General features: G+C 40.9%; 1 protein-coding gene across 2 annotated transcripts in view; it reads right to left on the bottom strand.

The window, feature by feature from the left end:
• Positions 1-21,888, bottom strand: part of TPP2 (tripeptidyl peptidase 2) — a 66,761-nt gene that overhangs the window by 16,814 nt on the left and 28,059 nt on the right. For both annotated transcript variants that reach the window (XM_065895844.1, XM_065895843.1), the window contains exons 8-23: positions 21,318-21,394; positions 18,402-18,529; positions 15,715-15,814; positions 14,058-14,206; positions 12,207-12,322; positions 11,506-11,674; positions 10,624-10,781; positions 10,243-10,319; positions 8,213-8,319; positions 6,115-6,269; positions 4,845-4,961; positions 4,505-4,605; positions 3,811-3,907; positions 2,799-2,936; positions 1,228-1,472; positions 889-967 (exon numbers count right to left, since the gene is read on the bottom strand). In XM_065895844.1, the coding sequence (XP_065751916.1) occupies positions 889-967; positions 1,228-1,472; positions 2,799-2,936; positions 3,811-3,907; positions 4,505-4,605; positions 4,845-4,961; positions 6,115-6,269; positions 8,213-8,319; positions 10,243-10,319; positions 10,624-10,781; positions 11,506-11,674; positions 12,207-12,322; positions 14,058-14,206; positions 15,715-15,814; positions 18,402-18,529; positions 21,318-21,394 (2,013 nt within the window). The remainder of the gene's footprint in view (positions 1-888; positions 968-1,227; positions 1,473-2,798; positions 2,937-3,810; positions 3,908-4,504; positions 4,606-4,844; positions 4,962-6,114; positions 6,270-8,212; positions 8,320-10,242; positions 10,320-10,623; positions 10,782-11,505; positions 11,675-12,206; positions 12,323-14,057; positions 14,207-15,714; positions 15,815-18,401; positions 18,530-21,317; positions 21,395-21,888) is intronic.

Raw genomic sequence — 21,888 nt, 5'->3', positions numbered from 1 at the left:
TCTTTGGTTCAACAGTGGTAAGACATGACAATACTTGTTGAGATGTTTGAGCTCTATTCATTTTGATAACAGCACTTACAAATTCCAGAATTAGGTGGTGGACTTACTTTGTAAGAACTAATGCTAAAGAGAAATGCAAAACTATAAGAATGACAACTTTTACTGGCATTGAGCTAAAATGACATTATGACAGAGGGTGACAGATGTATATAAACACTATTCTCACAATAAATTTGTAATGAAAACAGTTGGAAAAACTAAAACAGGTACTATCAAACCATAACAATTATCTCTAAAATATAACAACCAGAAACATGTTTTTAACAAAAAGCACAATTTTGAAACTATAAAATAAACCTTAATGCCAAAAGAAATAACTACCTTGTAGATAACTACACAAAATTCCAATAAGAGAAAGATCTGTACAAGTAAAAAATACTGTTTATTAGTAGTAATTGTCCTGACTGGTTTTTTAGAAGTCACCCAAGAAGATCTGATTTATTCCTATATCCACAATATTATGTTAGTTAAAACTCTATAAATTCTCTAATTTTAAAAACATCCCATTCACTTAAGCCAAGTTTGATCTGGATCTACATATTTCATGGGAAGTTCAAGTATATTAGCTGTGCAAGGCAGAACAGGTTCAAGGCTCGAGTACTTAGGCCTGGGAAAAAGAATACTAAATATATAAAAATACAACCAAATATTAATTGACCTTTACTAGCAACTTGGGGAAAAAAAACTATTAAATTTCTTTTTCCAGAGAGATCTTCTCTTTTACTCATTCTGAAATGTAAATTAATTTCCATTTTTAAGGAAATGGAAATTTTGGAACAGGCACTTTCAGTGTAAAAAAAAAAAAAAAAAAAAAAACCTAATACTTACAGCTTTCTTTCCGAGTTCAGTCTTTGACAACGTTAATGATCCTGCAAGGTAGCATCCAGGTCCTGCCCCTTTAGGTATTCTAAGAAGAAGATTCAAAAGAGGAGAGAAAACGAACAAAAAAGAAAGTTTCACAAAGAGAATTAGGGGGAAAAACATCAAAACAATTGCATTCTGAAATAATTTCCGTAGCTAAGATTTCAAAAACCAAAGGGAGAAATAACCTTAGTCTAGAATGGCAAATGACAACACAGTATAAGTGTAGCCTAATATTATAAACTAGCACTTAAAGATTACAGAGTATGAGATGGACAGCGAGTGTTAAGCAATGTTATCACTTACTTGTCGTCAGGTAAGGAAGTGACAAAGAATGGCTGGTTATATTTGGGTGGTAATGTCAAGTTACTTGATTTCTTCTTTCCTAGAAGTGCAAGACTATGATTTTCATGAATATCTAAGCTCAAGGTATTAGATAACCTATGAGAAACAATAAATGGAAGATCTTTAAGACGTTCCAAATCACTGATCTGCTCATGCCGAATCTGCAGTCGAATTGTATAATCTCCTTTCTCCAGTTTCAAAGAATACTATAAAAGAAAAACAACATTTGGGAAAAGTAAGGTTTACCACATGAACGAAAATTACAGTCAGAGGATAAACAGTTAAGAATTACCACTTACAGAGTGCTTACAGTACGTGAGGTACAGTGCAAGTTACGACACACACATGACACGCACACAACGCCCCGACCGGACGTCAAAGTGAGCTGGCCAAGGTCACATCCAGAGCAGAGGATAAGGGCACTGAAGGCAGCCAAGCCCTTAGCCCTCAGCCCTCCCACAACAACAGGCCACTCCTAGGCGCCCAGCTGAATCAGCATCCGCTCCAGACTGGAAAGGGCAACAATTTTCTAGTTCCTGGGTCTTCACGGGCATGGATAAAATGACACCAAGAATGAGCAAAACTGAGGTGCTGTGTAATATCTAAGACAGACACACACACGTGTTTGTATGCACATGACTGGTAACCTTTAGATCATAACCACCATGCCACCCCCCTTTACTGCAGACGGGAAAAACAGGGAGCCAATGGGGACAAAGGAGTACAGATCTGCCACGCTCCATCCAGGCAACCTGCTCAAGAGGACGGAAGGCTGTACGCTGCAGCAGCAGTTTCTTCTGAGATTTTTTAAAGCAACAAAAGGAATGGCTGCAATAACCCAGTCTGTACTGAGGAGACGTGCCAGGGCCTGGCTTTGAGGAAAAAAGGAAACCATTCCTTGAATGACTAACTGAAAACCCTGTGTAAATTATTTTTATTATTTAGCATAAAATTATAAAGGTTACAGGAAATAACTCATTTCTTTGTCCCAGTCTTTCAATCAGGGATAAGATTTCTATAAATTATATGATTAAAAGATTTTTTTTCCTTCCAAATGACAGTGCCAGGCACAGTGCTTGGCATATAGTAAGTGCTCACTACACAGCTGACCAAGAAGAAACATATTTCAAAGTTCTAATAAACTGAAGACACTTGGCACTGTCATTGTGCTCTGGCTCCAGTTCAGACCTGGGATCACTTCAAGGGGCTAACATATCCTGGATGATTTGCTTTCACCGTGCAGATAGGAGCAAGCACTGGGTAGGAAGGAGAAGTACTAAAAATAAAAAGCTCTGCTGGCCAGCGTCTGTGAGCATCCTCCTGGCCCTCCTTTACCCCGAAGCCGGATTCAGCCCAACCGTGGGGCTGAAAAGCTGTCACGGTCCGACCTGTAACAGACAGCTGAGCTGCTAGCCGTGTGCCCAAGTACTAAACGCACAACCACACTGGTGTTTAAAAAGCAGGCACGTTACCAGAGCAAGAATTCGGGCTTCATCAGCTCAAGAAACAGCTGTTAATTCTAAAAATCATACCTGATGAGGGTAAGCATCGCCGGAACCCATCTGTCTTTTGTTCTGGTCAAATATAATCCACAGCTGGCTGTCAAATTCTGATTCGTACAATAATTCACAAAGCAGGGGGCAGCTTGGAGTCACTTCCCCACTCTTGGGCTGTGGGGGGGTGAGGGGGAAGAATGATTATTTGATGTGGTTTATATGATTTCTAATGTAGACCTGTAATATTGCTATTGATCAGACTTTTACATTAAAAGTATTAAAAATATTTTCTTGCAGTAACCAATTTCAAAAATGCAGAACACATCCAGGATTTCGGGACTAGTAAAAGGTACTTCTCTTACAAGGTTTAAAAAACACAAACCTAGCTAATTGCATTCATTGCTAAAGCAATACCTATTCTTCAGGACCTCTAATTAACTGGTTTTTTTAAATAAAACTAAAAATTTCTTTATAAAGTTGAAATTAGACAACCCACTGAAATCAATTATGTCCCCAACAGTAATTCATATTATGCTTCAATAAGAGTTTTACTAAAATCTTACTGATCCTCCATAAACTTCGATCTGATTTTTATGCCCATCTTAACTACCTTTACTACCCATTCAACCTAGGAGCTATTCTGATGTCTCACTGTGCCAACACCTGCTTCACAGAGAGCAATCAGGCCTGGTTCCATAATCAGAAGGCATCTGGCTTTGACAAGACATCAAACCAGTGGACAGGTATCAGAGGATAGGCAGGTGTCAGTGATTACAAAAACTAAGGCTCAAAGGCCAGGTCACCACTAAATTAGAATCTGTGACTTCAGATCTGAATGGTACTTAGATCGTTCTATATCATAATTTCCCAAAGAATAATTCTAAATTAACCAGGGTTAATTACTTGTTTCTATTTCATATATATGTATGTCACACACACACACACACACACTCTCTCTCTGAATACACTGTCCTTCCATTTCTGATTTTATGATTCATAAAACACAAGAGTTCTTTGTAAGGGTATACTTGGTTACACAAACACTTACTTGATGAAAGTTGTAAGTCAGGATCATCTCATAAAGTTGACGATTATTTGGCAAAACATCCCTTGATCCTAAAGGTTTTGTTTTTGCACTGAGTGGGCTGTAATCAGACAATTGCATAAGAGTTCATTGAAATGAGAGAAAACTATAATCAGCAAAATCTATAACGTATCACAATAAATGACAAATGAGCATTCCTAGATGCTGTCCTTTTCCGTGTATTTTGTAATATTTTAATCATTAACTTATATAATTCTTTACTGACTGAACCATAGCAATACACACAGTTAAATTTTGCAGTATTACAAAGGTAATCTTCTCATGATAAAAACATTTTCAACCATCAACTGACAGTCTCAACAGAATCAGATGCCGGGACTAGGTGACAATTCCTCACAGTGCTGAAGGACAGGGTCTGACCGCAGACAGCCCTGCCCTCATCACGGGATGGGTCCTGCCAGGTGCCACAGCAAGGGCTCTAGGTACATGTTACTTGAAGCCAGAAGCTGCTGTTGAGGCTGCCTCTCAGAGACCCACCAGGTTCCCTGGGCTGGAAAGTCATGAACTGAATTTTCACGTCCAGCATTCACATGATTAAAAATAAAAGAGACCCTTTCCAAAGAGTGAAGAGATGCCCATCCCCCCACCCCCATCACACTGATACCCAACATTTGCAGCCCCAAAACATTGAAGATACCGCAGTGTTTGGACCCAGCTCTTCAAAGTTATGCAGGGAGCCAGATCTTCATATTTCAAGGAGGACTGAACATCAAAACGGTTGATTCCTTCTGATGCATGCTACAAAGGATATTTATCAAATTAGTTTCTCAAACTCTACTGAAAACAAACTGCATTTTTAAACAATACTTGGACCTAAATGTGTCAAACACAATGTTTATAAGCACCTATGAACAAAGACTATTGTTACTTCCAGAACCATAGATAATCTCCCCATTAAAATGTAAACCCAACCATTGAAATTATTTCACAATAACACAAATAACTGACATTAAAAATGATGGAAATGTAGAACTTACAATGTTTAACTGAGGAGCAGTACATACTATCCCATGAAAAGAAATGGTATAATCAATATTGACATCACTAAGACTTGCCCACCAACGAGCAATACAAAACTCAATTGCTTTCCCACCCTGCAAAGAAAAATGAAATTAAATTATCAATGCGTAAATTACAAAACATAAATAGGTGTTTCAAAGCAGTTCTATGCTTTCAAACTTCTTCTATTTGTACAGCAGGAAAATTCAAAGAAACTTATCATTAGCTATGCTTGAAGTTACACAAATCACAGTTGCTGAGACAGACTGCAGGTATTTAAATACACAGTTATTTACTCATAATCCTAAACTGCTTGTCGTAAGAGGTCTGAGGCAGCTTCTGAAGTACATGTAATAAAATAATGGTGAAAACAAACTGGAATAAAAACTTGGGACCAAAGGAAAAATAATTAAGAACAATGACAAGAGAAGGGGTATGACAACTCTGTGAGGCATATTCAATAGCCATAGCTGAGTTCTGGGCTCAAGAGCTGCCTGGCAACCAAAGCCAAATGAAATTATGGTCCCTCACATGTTTCTTCCTATTAAAAAAAGTAAAAACAAAAGCTGTTCTTTGAACACTGAGTTTTAAATTAAGTTTTCTAGTAATCAGTGTATTAGAAAGTTTAAAGTGAACCATATTACTCTATAACACATACAAGGACACAAGTCAAAGTTATCAGAAACATAAGCGATACAGGAAAGATGAGGCAGCCATCTGAAAACACTGAGTAGCAAGTTCAAGAAAGAACATCAGTGTGTTCACCTTCTAGAAGGAAGGACTAGGCACCATTTCTAACACTACAGATACGCCTGGAGGGCTGCCAGGCTAATCTGCAGGCAGGAGCAGCAGTTTCACCTACAAAGCAAATTAACCTCATGGATTCTTAGCAACAGGGCATTAATAAAATAACTAAAATAAGTAGAAAACACGTAGAAAAGTCTTAAACATGGAAATAATCTACTGTACGATGAGGAGACAATCTCAACCAGGGTCCACTTTGTGAGGCGTCAGCATCTGGCAGACCAGCACTTTCCTAAGAGATTAACATTTACCTCAACTTGGTTGCAAGTATCCTAGTAAGACGACCTATCTTTCCACATTATTCAGCATTAATAAAATATACAGTCCCAATGTGCTCTGAATACAAACTATAAAATCAAATTCAAATTCAAATACTTAGTCTTAGCCTACACCCAGAACGAAAGGAAACTATTTCAGGATTCCAGACTGTTAATTAACACTTACCAAGACAGGAAAGGATTCAGTCAGCATTCCTTTCTCTGGAAGGGAACAAAACTTATAGAACTCATGACTTCGATAGGCTCTCTGCTTCACAAGCTGCACTGCGTGAAGAACAAACTTGGCAGACACCTCAGAAGAACAGGAGCACACCATAACCTCTACAACGAGAGGGAAGAAGCAACATTTTAACTGACGAGATTTAAAATGGACACAAAATGGCTTTCATAGTGCCTACTTAGGGGGAAATACTATATCAAGAGAATGAAATGGTATATTCAAATGAAATCTGCTATTTCTTTAAAAACAATGAACTGACCGAGTATTAATAAAGATGAGAGGGTAGAAAATTTAGCTATGGAAAATAAATATATCAGGACTAAAATAAGCAACCGCTACGCTGCAAACAGCAGGAAACAGCAAGCTGTCTACAGATGGACACACAATTATCCGAATCAGGTAATTTTTAAAATCCCTCCCTTCTCTGTTACTAAGTTCAACCTTTCCTCTTGCTTCAGCTAAAAACCAATCAATTCTTGGTAAAGAGGATTTTAATTTTAGAAACCTCTATTTGTTAGCATGCCTAAGTCCCATTAGTATCCATTTATCCAACTTCACTGATAACTTTTCCTAGTCTCTCGCTCCTGGTTTATCTGCACTGTTTGCTTCTGGAAAGTATGACTATCAGGACTACATATGCTTAGCTGTGCTCTGCGGCGGAGCTGGACATGAGCCAGGATCACCGTGAAGCCAGGTCAGCAGCTTATCTCGCGAATACCTGGCCCTGAGACAAGGAACCGAAGCAAGGCTTAATTCTCTGCTTCACAAGATCAAGTGGGCACAGGGCTCTGGGAACCTAATCACTTGCTAAGAATACAGAATCTAGTGTTATGACAATATGTCAAAGTATTTGAAATAGGAATCATCTGTAGTGCATTTCTTTTTTTTCCCTGCTTTGACCCTTTTCCCCCCCAGTTTTACTGAGAAACAACTGACATATAATATTTTCAAGTTCAGGGTGTACAACGTGATGATTTGACGAATATGTATATGTTATGAAACAATCATCACAAAAAGGTTAGCTAACACATACATCACTTCATATAGGTACCAATTTTTTTTGGTGGAGAGAACATCTAAGATCTACCGTCTTAGCAAATTTCAAGTATACAACCCAGTATTATTAAGTACAGTCACCATGCTGGACATTAGATCCCTCAAACTTTTCCATTTTATAACAAAGTCTGTGCCCTTGACCAACATCTCTCCCACCCCCTCCACCTCCCACAGTAAATATCTAATCAAAGACTGCTAAATGCTCTGAGCTACTTCTATTCTGGATGATCTGATCAATTCTTATTAAAAACAAAAAACAAACACACAAAAAAACCAAAGAACTAATTATTTTCAATACCCAACCTAAACAAATCATAATTAGGGCATTATAATCACTGACATCTACCAGTAAACAGACATCATGTTCAATATGAATTAACTATAGATCTTTATTCTTTGGTATGATTAGCACACGTTTTATTAGAGTTACATGTTACACAACCATTGGGCCTATGTGAGTGGAAGCCCTGAGTTGTACCACGATGCAACTCTGACTCTGATCGTGAACGGAGAAGGCATTATTCTGAACCAAATTAAAATCCTAACTATTAAAACATCTTAAGATAGCCTAGATCAGCGGTCCCCAACCTTTCTGGCACCAGGGACCAGTTCCGTGGAAGGCAATTTCTCCATGGACTTGGGGTGGGGGGGAGTGTTGGTTGGGGATGGACGGTTCAGGCGGTGATGCGAGCAGATGGGGGGCGATGGGAGGCGGCAGATGAAGCTCCGCTGGCTCGCCCGCCGCCCACCTCCTGCTGTGCGGCCCGCTTCCTAACGGGCCCCGGACCGGTACGGGTCCGCAGCCCAGGGGTTGGAGACCCCTGGCCTAGATAGATGACTGACATATGAACCAATGCAGTGCCAGACAGCTATTACTGTTGTGAGAAAAGTCTACTGCAGGTATATGAACTTTATATGGTCATAACCAGAGCAGAGATAGAATGCACATAAAGGTAAATGGGCAAGACAAGACATTAATTTTACTCACCAGCCCACGTTGCACCCTCAGGAACCTCAATAAAATGCCTTCGAATTTGACCAGGTTTAAAATGTACATCTGTCAAGGCTAGATCATAATGGGTTGATTCATTTACTCTGAAAATTAATAAAAATAAATGATTAAACATGACACTCTCATTTAAAAAGCTTTATATTATAAGCCCACTGGTACTCTAGATTTCAACAGTTCATGAGAAATGAACACAGGGAGTTAAAAGCTGATAACAAAACAGTACGCACAATGTCATCTCAGTTTTGCAACATGGTAGCAGAGATACACTGTGGAGATGCTTTTTCTGCTTTTTACTTGTTTGCTTTATAATTTGTCTGAAGTCAGACACACAGCTCCCTCTTTTTTGGTTAAAGGAATTCTACAACATTCACAGGAGTTTCCAGTTACCAGAATCTGGACTATTGTGAGTCCAAAATATTAAAATCAAAGGCAATGTTTTGTGCCACTGATACTGCCTTATAGTTGAGACTGATATTAAATTTAACCTCTTTCGTAGCTTCAAAATGCACCCATGCCATAAATGACACAGTAAAGAAGAGAAAGTACTTTCATAGAGTTTTTGTAAGGGATCAGTGAAACATAAAGGTCAAATGTATAATTACCCAACCCAGAAACCTAAAGTACATACTAAGGACAAACTCTAGTCAGTATGACAAACATTTAATGAGTGCCTACTATACCTGAGGCACTGCTATTAGGTGCTACAATTACAACAATGAATATAATGTTTTCCTTTTCCCCAGCCAATCTAGCGGGGACGGAAAACCCAACAGGGACGTTGAACGTAATATTCTCTGGGGAGACAGGAAGCGTTAGTGGAAAAGATGCAAGGTTCCTGGTTCATGAGGAGCGGTCAGGGAAGGCTTCCTGAAGCACATGAGGTCTCAGCCCACTCCTGAATCTTGTACATTACCTTGTTGAAGTTCCTACGGGACTTCTAGGGAATGTGCGGCTGAGAATTTAACTGTTCCGCAATTTTTTCACGTGTGTGTCACTTGTTACCTCCTCAATTTCATCCTATGTTTCATATGGGCTGAGACCTACTGCATATTAAACATTACTGTGCGACTAACTCAATAGAAGCTGTTAACTCAGAGTTCTCTATTGTTTCCAGAACTCTCATCTCCATCTTGTCTTTCATGTACTGAATAATCTGTTTCGTACATTCTGTACAATGGGCTCCATATGGGGTCACGTAAGATGCAGTCCCCGTGTCTTCCGTGGGCTCACAGTCAAATGCGGTGAATTAAAAATGACAACACACTAGCTAAAGTCTGCACCACAGGCAAGTGAAAAGTGCCATGAAGCGGCAGGGAGGGACTCCCTTCACCCGGAGATGACCAAGAACACACCTGGTCATTAAGTTAAGGGACAGGAAACTGAAGCAAAGAAATCAGCTGTGCAAATGCACCCGTCCTGAGGAAACTGGGGGGGGTCAGTATTGGTGAGCTCGTGGAAACGTGTAATTTGGTGATGGAGCCGCGGGAAACACTGGCTGTGAAGGGCCACTGTTTGCTATTTTAAGCAGCACGATCCTTGGGCGTGCCGCTGAGGTACTTTATACAGCAAGCAGTGTGATCAGTCCTGAGTTCCTTCGTTCTGGGGTAGAAGACAAGATGGAAAGGGAAGAGTCTGGAAACGGCACTGGAAAAGCGGAAGAAAGAGGAGATAATGGTAATCCCAGAGATAAGGGGGGAATCTGGGCCGGGGGTGGGAGGGGGCAAAGTCACTGTCAAACACTGCCGAGGCATCAGGCCGGATGAAGGCTAAAACAGCCTCTGAATCAGGTGTAAGGAGGGCAGGTGACAGATGCTGTCAGTTATCCTCACTGTGAACAAGGAACACCGTGACTGACTACGCACCACCTTGAACGTTAAGCAAGGAACAGAACCAAAACCTAGTCACCTGGTTCTGGCCTATGGATCCTTTAAAAGTTCACCCCATTTCCATAAAGAGCCATTACATAATTACACGTAACAGCAAGCTATCGGTAACTGGGCACTTACTTTGCTGCAATAACTGCAGTGATTGGGACTCTGAACAGAGGACCTGCGTTAGGCGATGCTATATCATAGCCACATACCTTGAAAAAGGAATAAGTGTCAGTATCCATAAACAGACTTTTTAAAAAGAGAAAATAAAAGAAAAAAAGGGTGAATCTACTCAGCGAATAAATTAATCTAAGATTAAAATGTAAAGGTCCTAAGTACAAGTTGGCATCAATTTTCTGATGTCAGGCCACATAATTAATGGCAAACAGCCTGGACAAATACACCCATGACAACCCTTGACTTACTCAGACTAATGGGGAAATGGACTGCTACACAAAGACTTCTACACATTTTAAAGACTAAAGAAAGTAAAAATGAAGATATCCCAATAAATACCTCTGTATAATGCAATCCTTCTCTTAAGCCCCTGGGATCCACACGTATGTTTATGTGTCTGCACTGATTCATGAGTTCCAAATGGCTGGGACACTGAACCCATGATGAATTCGAAGTTAAAGCTAAATGAAGCTGAAGGGATATTTTCTCAGAGTTTTCTGGCGTTAAAAAGACCAAAAAGTAAAGATTAGTTATTTTTTCCTTTTCTTCCATTTTAAAACGTTCTGTCGTCTGTCAAGAAAATTCCACAGATACATGTGGTTGGCTGTAAAATCCAGTAGGCACGGGCTCCCGAAACACAGCTTACATAAAAGAGCCACAGAACCTCCCTCACATTTATTTTAGGATGCTCGGAATCCATTCATGTGTTCACCCAACATGGCTGGCTACAACCTGAACACAAACCATTTTAGTGAATATTTTTCATTACTGCATACAGTTAACAGAATCTGACTAAGAGAAAAGACTCCTAAGTTTACAGTGATGACAATTTTGTTCACAGTCGTTGGGCTGGGGTTCTGCCTGGCTGCTTCTGCTTCCCACTCTCCAACCAAAAACTCTTACACCCAAGTAGTAAAAGTGGGAAAGAAAAGGAATTTGATGCTTTACTATCCACAATTTAATAAAAGCTCCAGGTCCCTAAAGGCCCATGCTACTGTTTTTCTGGTAGACACACTGCCAACCGAACTGCCATTGTATCAGGATCCCTAATTGCCATCAGTGTCCCCTACACCTCTATGAAATACAAATTAATAACATTGTCAATTCCTGTAGGCACGGGCTCTTTAGAACATTAGCCTAAACAGCATTTTCTCTATTGTGGTACAATTCATTCAAAGCATAAATGTGAGCACATCAGCTTACTGTCTGGTTATTACTCACCAGTATTTTCTGGAAATACAGGTTCAATGCCAACACCGTGATCTGAAGGTGCAGCCACCTGAACAGGATCTCGGAGGTAGATGCCACGGTTATTTCCAACAGTAACAGTGAAACCTAACTTATTAGCAAATGTTGTATTCTGAACGAGGTAGTCATAGGCTTTATCAACCTAATTAAGAGAATACAAACAGTAAGATATACACGGTTGGGTCAAGAAAGTACTTTATTGCAGATCCCCAATTTCTTTTCCATTGTAGCAAAGTACAAGCAAAAAGTCCGTTTCTCCATCCGCCTTTCTGACCTACACGGAAACCCCATTTAGGAGGGCAATTCTACCTCACTGGACAAAACACTGGTCTAGCCACTGGACTCGCCTTCCACTCCACCCTCTTTACTCCCAAGTGACAAAGCTAGGAAACCTCCACATGCCATTACTGACTGGCCGGCTTCTGCCCTCCGCTGCTCTGCCGTGAACTCCACCCCCTACATGTCCTATGTCTATTATGTTTCTCCACCTCAGCCTCACCAATCTGTCTCAAGTACAAAATTTGTTTTCATACCCTCCGCTTACAGTTCAGAGACTACTCTGGCATATAATCAATTAGAAAAACTCAATCATCATTATAATAGGAGTATTATCCAGTAATCATTAAAATATTATCCTGATTTACAACCCGTTTTTTTCGTACAAACGACAATACCTGAATAATACCATGTCCTTGGGCAAACACTTCTATATTGTCAGCCTTCACTGCAGTGTTTTCGAGAGCTCTTCTGACTGAATGAACCGTGTAGTTAACATTATTAGCTTTCAGACCTAAAAGCCAAAAACAGAAAACAAGAAAGTAGTGTCCATCAGTTGAGCTGGTTACTTGAAACACTCTCTGCTCACCAGTATGGATAGCGCGTACATCCTCTGGTTTTAACGTCTTGTGCTTCAACACTCACTTTTAAATCTTTTTTTATTTAAAAAAAAAAAAAACAAAAAACTGACAAACAGTCTGACTCAAGCTGCTTGTGTTAACGCAAAGACTTCATTCAAGGAAAATTCCTGTGTGCCCACTAGGCAGCAGCATGAACACGGGCTCTGCACTGGGAATGTGAACATCTGAGCAAAAAGTACCAAAAGGCATTCGAATGACACCTTCCTTAAACTACTGCTGGTCAAACAACATGGTCACTGGCACAAGGTCTCAATCCGGGTTCACATTATAAACACCAAGGGTACTGGAAGGAGCCAGAAAGATGCTGAGGTCCCGATGCAATCAAATCAGCACCTTTGAGACTGGATCCCAGGCATGGCCACTGATTAGAAGCTTCCCTGGCAATGCCAGGGAGCAGCAAGGCTGGGGCTGACTGTCCTCTGGGAAGGATGTGGAGGCCGCCAAGCTGTCCACCTTCTGATAACGACTGCTGTTAGAGGCGCAAGATGAGTAAGAGCGCACTCCTGTCCCCTCCAGAACTGAACACGCAGACATTTACGAGAGTAAGCCCTGAGCAAAACAAACATGGGAACGCTACGGCGCTCTGAGAGCAAATCAAGAAGGTGACCGTTTTGTCAGTGAGAATCCACGAAAGGGTGATGCCCATGAGAACAAATACGTGAGTTGGTATCCCTAGTAGTGTCTATCAGAGGAGACACAGGGAACACACAGGTCAAGACACGGCAGAAAGGAGCTCCAGACAAAGAGAGCAGTGTGCCACAGACAAGAGGCACGAGCGACCCTGAGGTACCCGGCAAGGTTGAACAGGACCAGGACTGTGGGTGGAGAGCCTGGGATCTGACCAGAGGGATGCTGCTGGGGAGGGGTCTTCAGGCCCGCCGGGCTGACCGGACGCTGAGCCCTGGTCAGGGCTGACGCCCCCCGTCCAACACCACAGCAGCCTCTCGCACGCCAGCCTAGCGCCCCGTCGGCATCGCTGGCTCCGCGCCGATATTCACTGTCTTCTTACGTGTAACAGTAACCGTTTTTTATTTTGTTCACAGTCTGTTTCTCCTCCAACTTTAACATCAACTCCACACAGGCAGGTATTTTTAATGCTCTGTTCACTAATTTAGCCCCAGAGCTAAAATAATGCTTAAGAGTCATTAACGGCCAATGAATACGCTTGCTGAATGAATATACACCCAAATCACTATCCTCACACCAACTATTCTCCACCTTAAACTTGACTTTGGGCCAGGACATTCCCAGTTGTACCACATTTTCTCACCCTGAGAAATTCAGGAATTAAAAATATCTGCCTGAAATAAGAGAAATTTATTCAATTACTTTTCACGGCCACAATCTGACTTTATTTTAAGCTGTGAACATGAAATTGTCTAGATACTTCACACCTACTTAACTAAGCTTATACATAAATCATGCATTTTAGAACCAGGACCAAGATGAAGTATAAATGATACTTTTAAAATCCATTTTATCATGTTACTTCTATCTTATTAAGAAAAGTAATGAAACTGTGGCTGAAGTACACACGGAATAGCCAACAACTCACTGTCGCTTCACTGGGAAACTGAGCAACGGTAGTAAGGTGAGCAACGTCATTACCTGACAGAATCAAGGCGATGCCTCCACACGCGTTGGGAGAAGACATAGACGTCCCGTTCATGAGCTGAGTTCCACGCAGCGTCCAGTTAGGAACAGAGGCTATGGCGCCTCCTGGGGCGCTGATGCTCACTCCAAGGGCCCCATCAGCACTGAACGAAAGCAGTTAGAGTCTGCTTACGACGGTGGACACTGGATAAACAGGGCCTTTGTAGAAAGGCCACTAGCCAAATAAATTACAGTACAACACACGAACTATCCGCAATCACGGCTATTTCACTATTACGCAGCAGTTCTTTCCCTCATAAGTGGACAAAACGTCTGTGTGTGTGCGTACCTGGGCTTACGCGTGGCAGGCCATAGTATCACGTATGTTTTATAGAAGGGCAGTAAATGAGGGTCGCTGCTCAGACGCCTGATGAACGCACTTTTCGCGTCTGTAATAAGCAGAAGCACCCTCTTGTCTACAAAGTCTAAAACAGCGCTGTCCAGGAGAAGCATGGGGGACACACATGGCATTTAAAGTTTTCTAAAAGCCGTATTTAAAAAAAGCTAACAAAAAGATGGTTTACTTAATTTTAGTAATGTATTTTATTTAACCCAACATATCTAAAATATTATAATTTCAACATGAAATTGATAGGAAAAAATGAGTTAATTTACATTCTTTTTTGTACCAAGTTTGCAAATCTGGTGTTCATTTCATACTTGCAGCACAGCTCTGTTCAGACTCTCATGTGACCAGTGGCTGCCATGCTGGACTCGAGCCAGCAGGGTCTGCTGAGTTAAAGCCCATAGAGTTCACCATCGCATCGTCACCAAACACCAGCTCAACAACTATCGTCGTTCCTGGCTAGGAATATTGGGGCTATTTGGTTTCACATTTTAACAGAGAACTGAAAGCAATGCAAACAACTCCTGTAACGGGTTGGTAGCAGCCCTCCTAGTGACTATCCTAAAACAAATATTATTGGGTAAATATCTGTTGACCTGTAAAGATGTTCTCACTGTATTACCGAGTGACAAAAGTAGGTTATAAAAGTGCCTGAGTCGCGTGTGCTTCCACTTACGCACACGGTAATGACTAAAAAGATGTTCTTCGAAATCTGACCCATACATACGACAGATGATGAGGTTTAGGGTGATTCCCACTTTTCTCTTTGCACTGTCTATGTTGTCTACCAATGTTTGCACTGAACCTTGATATCTTGTAACTGGAACAAATAACTGGGAAGACTCATGAATTCTGACTACTTCCTTACTCTCTATTAATTTTCCACTAGTCTGTTAAAGCGGCTGATCATAAAGCATTTCTGGTGTTGGAAATAGTGTTCTAAAAATAGGTTCCATAAAACATAAATAAAACTTTCACTGAAATAAAAAAATAAAATTTTCCTTATATAAACCTTACATATTCTTAGTGAAGGATTGTAGACATGGGCATAAAATTTATAACAGAATAGTTATGTCATACATCTAACAATGAAATAACTGTAATTTATTTCTTTAATTACCTGTTTCCCTCAAACGAGATTGTTAATCAAAATGAAAATGCAAAAACCAACAGAAAGAATCGGTAAAATGACCAAAACTCTACCCCTCCCCACCATGCAGTTTAACAAAATATTTGTAATAGTCCCATGTACTACTCTCAACCTACCTGGGGCCTCTAGAAGACCACGTGTACTGATTTGCAGGTAATTTCTCTCTCAGAGAATACTCGGCAACCATCATATCAGGAGAAACGTAGGCACCAACACCTGTGGAGTGGATGTGGTCATTAACAAAAGGACACAAGACAGGGATCCTAATTCTAAACCCACTGCTCCCTCGGCTGTGTGACCCTGGTAAATTGCCTACTCTCCCGATACCACAGTTCTTTCTCACAAAATGGAAAGATAAGAAAATTTAATAACCAAGGCAAGTTTACTACATGCCAGATGTTACACTAGGTGGTATGCTTTTGTATATAAAAATACCTTCCAGGATTATTATGTGGATTAAATATAATAATGTACCTAAAAGTGTATCTATGTGTAGAAGAGAAATGTGTTTCAAATTTTAAAAATATGACTTTAGAAAGATAAGGAATCAGTTGATTGGTCTTCATTTTTAAATGACCACAAAAATGGCTGTAGTAAATAACAAGCATATAACATGCTACATACAGTCTTTTATTATTATATATATTTTTTTGCGGTACGCGGGCCTCTCACTGTTGTGGCCTCTCCCGCTGCGGAGCACAGGCTCTGGATGGGCAGGCTCAGCGGCCATGGCTCACGGGCCCAGCCGCTCCGCGGCACGTGGGATCTTCCCAGACTGGGGCACGAACCCGTGTCCCCTGCGTCGGCAGGTGGACTCTCAACCACTGCGCCACCAGGGAAGCCCTACATACAATCTTTTAGATAAATGTGCAGATGCAAACTAGTTAGACTCTGCAATCACAGAACATAGAGATCAAACTCAGTTCCTTCATTCTAGAAATCTGGAAGCAGAGCATAGAGAGATTAAAAAAATTTACTAAAGGAAATGACCGGCAGAGACAAGACTTAGAATCGAAGCCTACCAGCTCCTCATTCTTCTTTACAACACACACATCTTCAGAGCAGAAGTCTAGATAAAATAGGTGAGTCAAGAGGACTCAGGTTAACGATGCTGCCACATAAAACTAATCGTTTTGTAAAATTTAGTATAAAATTTTCAGTAAAACTGGGGATAAAAAAATGACAAAATACTGAGCATTGTAGCAGTGCAGTGTATTTTGATCATTAGATACCTTTGAGATCTATTTTGTTTCATTTTAATTTGTGTACTTAAAAATATCTAGAGATCTGGAATACACAAGGGATGTATCACACTGGCAGGCACTGTTATCTTAACACATGATTTAACAGAATTACTGAATCAAAAGGTTTCAAACTACAATAAAGGGGTCCAGTGGTAAAGAATCCACCTTGCAACACAGGGAACGCGGGTTCGATCCCTGGGAACTAAGATCCACGTGCCGCAGGGCAACTAAGCCCGTGTGCTACAACTACTGAGCCTGTGCACCTCAACTAGAGCCCATGTGCCGCAAACTACAGAGCCCACGTGCTCTGGAACCCGCATGGCACAACTAGAGAGAAGCCATGTGCCACAACAAAAAAGGTCGTGCATGCCTCAACGAAGATGCCAGGTGCCACAACAAGGACCTGACGCAGCCCCCGCAAAAAAACAAAACCAAATTATATAAAGCAAGCTACACCTTGCTTAAAATTTACAAGCTATAAATAAAAGCACGTCCTATAAACATAAGGTCACTGATATTTCAAAACAAAAACATTTTCAAAACGACCAGTTTCTGTTCTAAGCTTTGATGCCCAAATTTTGCTGTGTGTCTATAACATCAATAATATCTTTACAACTATAATAACACTTATGATATATACATATCTGTTCAGTTACTGATGGATACGCCAGAAAAACTGTTTGGGACCAGTTTTTATGGTCATGCATCCAATCACAAATGTTAAGAGGTTAAGCCTTATTTTGATCCCAAATTTAAAAATAAACCAAAAAACTTTAGGCCTCATTTACTACATAAGGGATCTCTCAATTCATCCTCCTCATTCATGATCTTAGTAAAAAAAAAATCAGGGCTGGGTTTCATGTTTTGTGGAGGGGGTGTTTTACACAAGGCGGCAGCTACTGTACTATAATGGAAGTTAATTTGATTATTTTCATATTATGACTGCAACTAATTTTGCGCTCCTACAACTCCTGCTGACAGGCATTTTTTCCCGTTAGATTACAGCGAAACAACACTGCATCAGATCCTGAAGACCAAAGAGTGGGAAAAAGCCACATTCATAGAACAAATGTGATTCAACTGCTTTTCACAATAATGAAGCTTCCTTCCTCTACATCTAAATCTTTCTGCATGTTCCAAGAGAAATTAAAAGGAAACGTGACTATAAATAAATTGCCCTACACAATAAATAAGTAGTGAAACAAGTGTCTTTATTTATGCTATTTACTTAGCCTGGAAAGCCCTTCCCTTGCTTATTTCTACCTATTAAAATCCTCATTCTCACACTGCTTTCAGAAAGCCTTGCCCAAATTCTCAAAGCAGAGGTAACTGCACATTTGTAATCCCACAGCCCTGGATCTGTACTTCCAGTAAACCCCTTACTCCAGGCTGCTGTAGGGGAAATTCTAGATCAGAAAGTCCCTACTAGATTTCACTTTCCTAAGGATCTACTTAAGGCTCACAGTGTCTTGCATAGAGTAGAGATACAGTTAACATTGGATGAACTGAGGTTTTTTGCCTGCTTGTTTCTAAGTCTATTTCTAAAACAGGAAACTAACCTATCACACTTGATGTGGTTCCTCCTGGGCACCCGACTGTAGAAAGGCAGGGGCCGTTATTCCCAGCACTTGAAACATAAATTACGTTATGCTTCCACACAGCTTCACTAATTACTTCACATATTCTCCTGAAAGAGAGAGACAATTCCGCTGAACATATAAAACTGTCCCACTTTTCAAGAAATATATGACCATAATGTGAAAATATTTTCAAACATGGTGTATATGAAAAAACAAACCAAAACAAGGGTTCTAAGTAGCATAAGTAAGATGGTGGTCATGGATCAGGAGAGGTGCTTTAGAATCACTCAGGACATCCTCAAACTACAAGTGCTGAGCTCCTACGCCCACAGTGTTTATAACACCAAACTCCGCTCAAACGCACGGTTAAGTAAATTTTGGCACATCCACCATTGGTGGAACACGATACAGCCACCCCAAGAAATACACACCCTCGTTGGGTTTTAGTGGAGGGAAGGAGTTAGGAGGCCCCAGGTTAAACATGGGGAAAATGCTAGATACAAAACTGAATATATGTGGGGAAAATAAACTACAAAAGGACCAAGAGCAAAGACTGAACCATTGGGCAGTGACTGGGTGGTGGGACAACAGGGGTCCACCTCCATCTACCACTTGAAGTATTCAGAAATGACTCCTTGGGAATCCACACACACAGTTGTGACAAGTGGCAAAGGTGAAAGTGGAAATAAGGCACTAAGAAGAACTTAAATGTAGCATTTAAAATATAAGAAATCTGGTTAGAGCTTGACAGCAAATAAGAAAAATGTACTGGTATTAATTAAAGGAGACAAAGTTAGACCACAAGGAAGAAAATGGGGTCAATATAAAAATGATAAAGGGCCAAGGACACTCCAAAGTGATAAATGTGAAGGAAAGAACGCTAGGGAAAGAAGACTTTAAAAGAAGGACTGTTAAAGGAGAGAAAGAAATACACTGAGGTAATCAAGCTACTGAAGCAAGAGAAAAAGGGGCGAGATTACCTTCATGGATGAAACAACTGAGAGAGAGGGTACTTGTGAGACATTCCTTTCCAGCCCCACAAGGGACTTAGTACCAGTGATCTGAGAAAATTAAGGTGTTTTTTTTTTAACTTTAAAAATTTTTTATTTTTTATATTAACATAGAGTAAAATTGACTTTCTCTTTGGTGTACAGTTCTTCGAGATTTAACACATGTATATAGCCTGTGCAACCACCACCATAAACACAGTAATAATTTTAGTACCTCATTAAAAAATCTCCTTGGTGTTATCTGTCCATTTGTAGTTACATGTTCCCTTCTAAGCCCTGGCAACCACTCATCATTCTTGATTCCAGTCATTGTGTCTTTTTCAGCATGTCACATAAATACAATCTTGAGATATACAAGACTGGATTTATGTGGATGGTGGGTGTATGTGGATGGTGGGTGTATAGGGATGGTGGGTGTACGTGGATGGTGCGTGTATGTGGATGGTGTGGTGTATAGGGATGGTGGGTGTATGTGCATGGTGGGTGTATGTGGGTGGTGGGTGTATAGGGATGGTGTGGTGTATAGCGATGGTGGGTGTATAGGGATGGTGAGTGTATAGGGATGGTGAGTATATAGGGATGGTGGGTGAATGTGGATGGTGGGTGTATAGGGATGGTGGGTGTAGGGATGGTGGGTGTATAGGGATGGTGGGTGTATGTGGATGGTGGGTGTATGTGGATGGTGGGTGTATGTGGATGGTGGGTGTACAGGAATGGTGGGTGTATAGGGATGGTGGGTGTATGTGGATGGTGGGTGTACGTGGATGGTGGGTGTACGTGGATGGTGGGTGTATAGGGATGGTCTGGTGTATAGGGATGGTCTGGTGTATAGGGATGGTGGGTGTATATGGATGGTGTGGTGGGGGAGTGGGGGAGAGGTGATCAATAAGTAAACACTCTAAATAAGGTAATTTCAAAGTTAGTACTATGAAGGATAAAGAGGTGAGGCAACACGAGGTCAAGGCTAAGCCAGTGGACTTGGCGGCAGGAAGATCCTGATGGCACAGCCATGGGGTGGGGCAGTGAGACATGTCCATGGAAAACAGTGAACATACATAATAACTAAGTTTTGCTGGGAAAGTAAGTGAAGGCTGTGTGAAATGAAGAGGTTTTTTAGTAAGTTAATTTTAAAGCTAGCAGGTACTAGAGCATGTCTGTGTAGTAATGACAACCCAGGAAAGGCGAGGGATGACGCTGGAGCAGTCTTTGAGGAAAGAGGAGATGAGAGCCAGATCGTAAGTGCCTGAGTGGCTTTCGATCCCGGCACTTCTTTCATTACAGAGCAAGGTAAGGCAGAAGGTTGGGTCAGACAGGTCACAGAAAGGGCATGGAGGTTCCCTCTGAGTGCTTCTGTTTTCTCTGGGAAAGAAAGACGTGAGGACATCAGCTGAGGAATGAAAGGGGAGGTCGCTGCAAGGCTCCAAGGAGAAAAGGAGGTGTAAAATGGCCGTCCAGGAGTGCAAGGGCACGTGCAGTGTGACCAAAGACGACGCTGATGAACATCTCCGATTCGCGGTCCTAAACAAAGTATGACATCAGTGTGACCTCCACAGACCCGGGCAGATGAGTTGTGGGATCACTGAAGGATCTGCCGGGCTTCCACAAGTCTAGATTTTGTCAGGAAAGTACACCTGGAAGAGGTCAGGCTGCGTGTGGATGAGGAATTCTAGTGACAGATGGGCCCTCGGGTCCACCTGGCTGGCTAGGAGGGGAAAACTACATCAAAGATGTGGGAATGGGGGCGGGGTTCTCAGAGACAGACAGTTATCATCTACCCACCGAGTCTGCTCTTTTTCAGTTGTGATATCCAATCCAGTTCTAAAAAGCATTTAATACTTTTCATCAGCTAAGCTTCTATGGCTGACAAGTGCCAAAGAACACTCACCCAGAATTTGGCCAGTGAGTTGCTTCTCCATAGCTGTAGTTGACAAGATCACACTTATGATTTATAACCTCTATCATCTATTGAAAAGATTAAGAGTCCAGTTTAGGCAGCCATTTATAGAAACAGATGAGCCAGTACAATAAAGGCATGGAATCCCATATTTTCTTAACCAATCGTATTCCAATTCAAATCTAAATTTATAAGTTATTCTCAGGCATATGGTTGATAAACTTAAAAAAATGTAGGAGGGAGTCACAGAGTACAGGAAGTAGTCAAAAAGAAACAAACTAGCATTTGCAGAGCAGAGCTGGGGAGAGGAAGGGGGATGGAATGGTTCTTATTAAAGTCTAAATTTGCTGAAGTAAAATATAATTCATATGTTAAAATGAAATGCAGAATAGTAAATTCTTCTCACACTGACGGAGCAAGCTGGCTAAGAGGTCTTTTTAATTTTTAAAGTAGCTCAAAACAGCTTTCTAAGGGATTTACTAGAAGTGAGAGTATAATGTAAATAATACTTTCATAGTTTCCAAAAAACTTTATCCTAATAATTTTCAATAAAAATATATAA

This window comes from Phocoena phocoena, chromosome 18, assembly GCF_963924675.1.
Source record: "Phocoena phocoena chromosome 18, mPhoPho1.1, whole genome shotgun sequence".
Lineage (NCBI taxonomy): Eukaryota > Metazoa > Chordata > Mammalia > Artiodactyla > Phocoenidae > Phocoena > Phocoena phocoena.
Note: the sequence above shows the minus strand (reverse complement) of the source record. Positions and strands in the feature narration are given on the sequence as shown.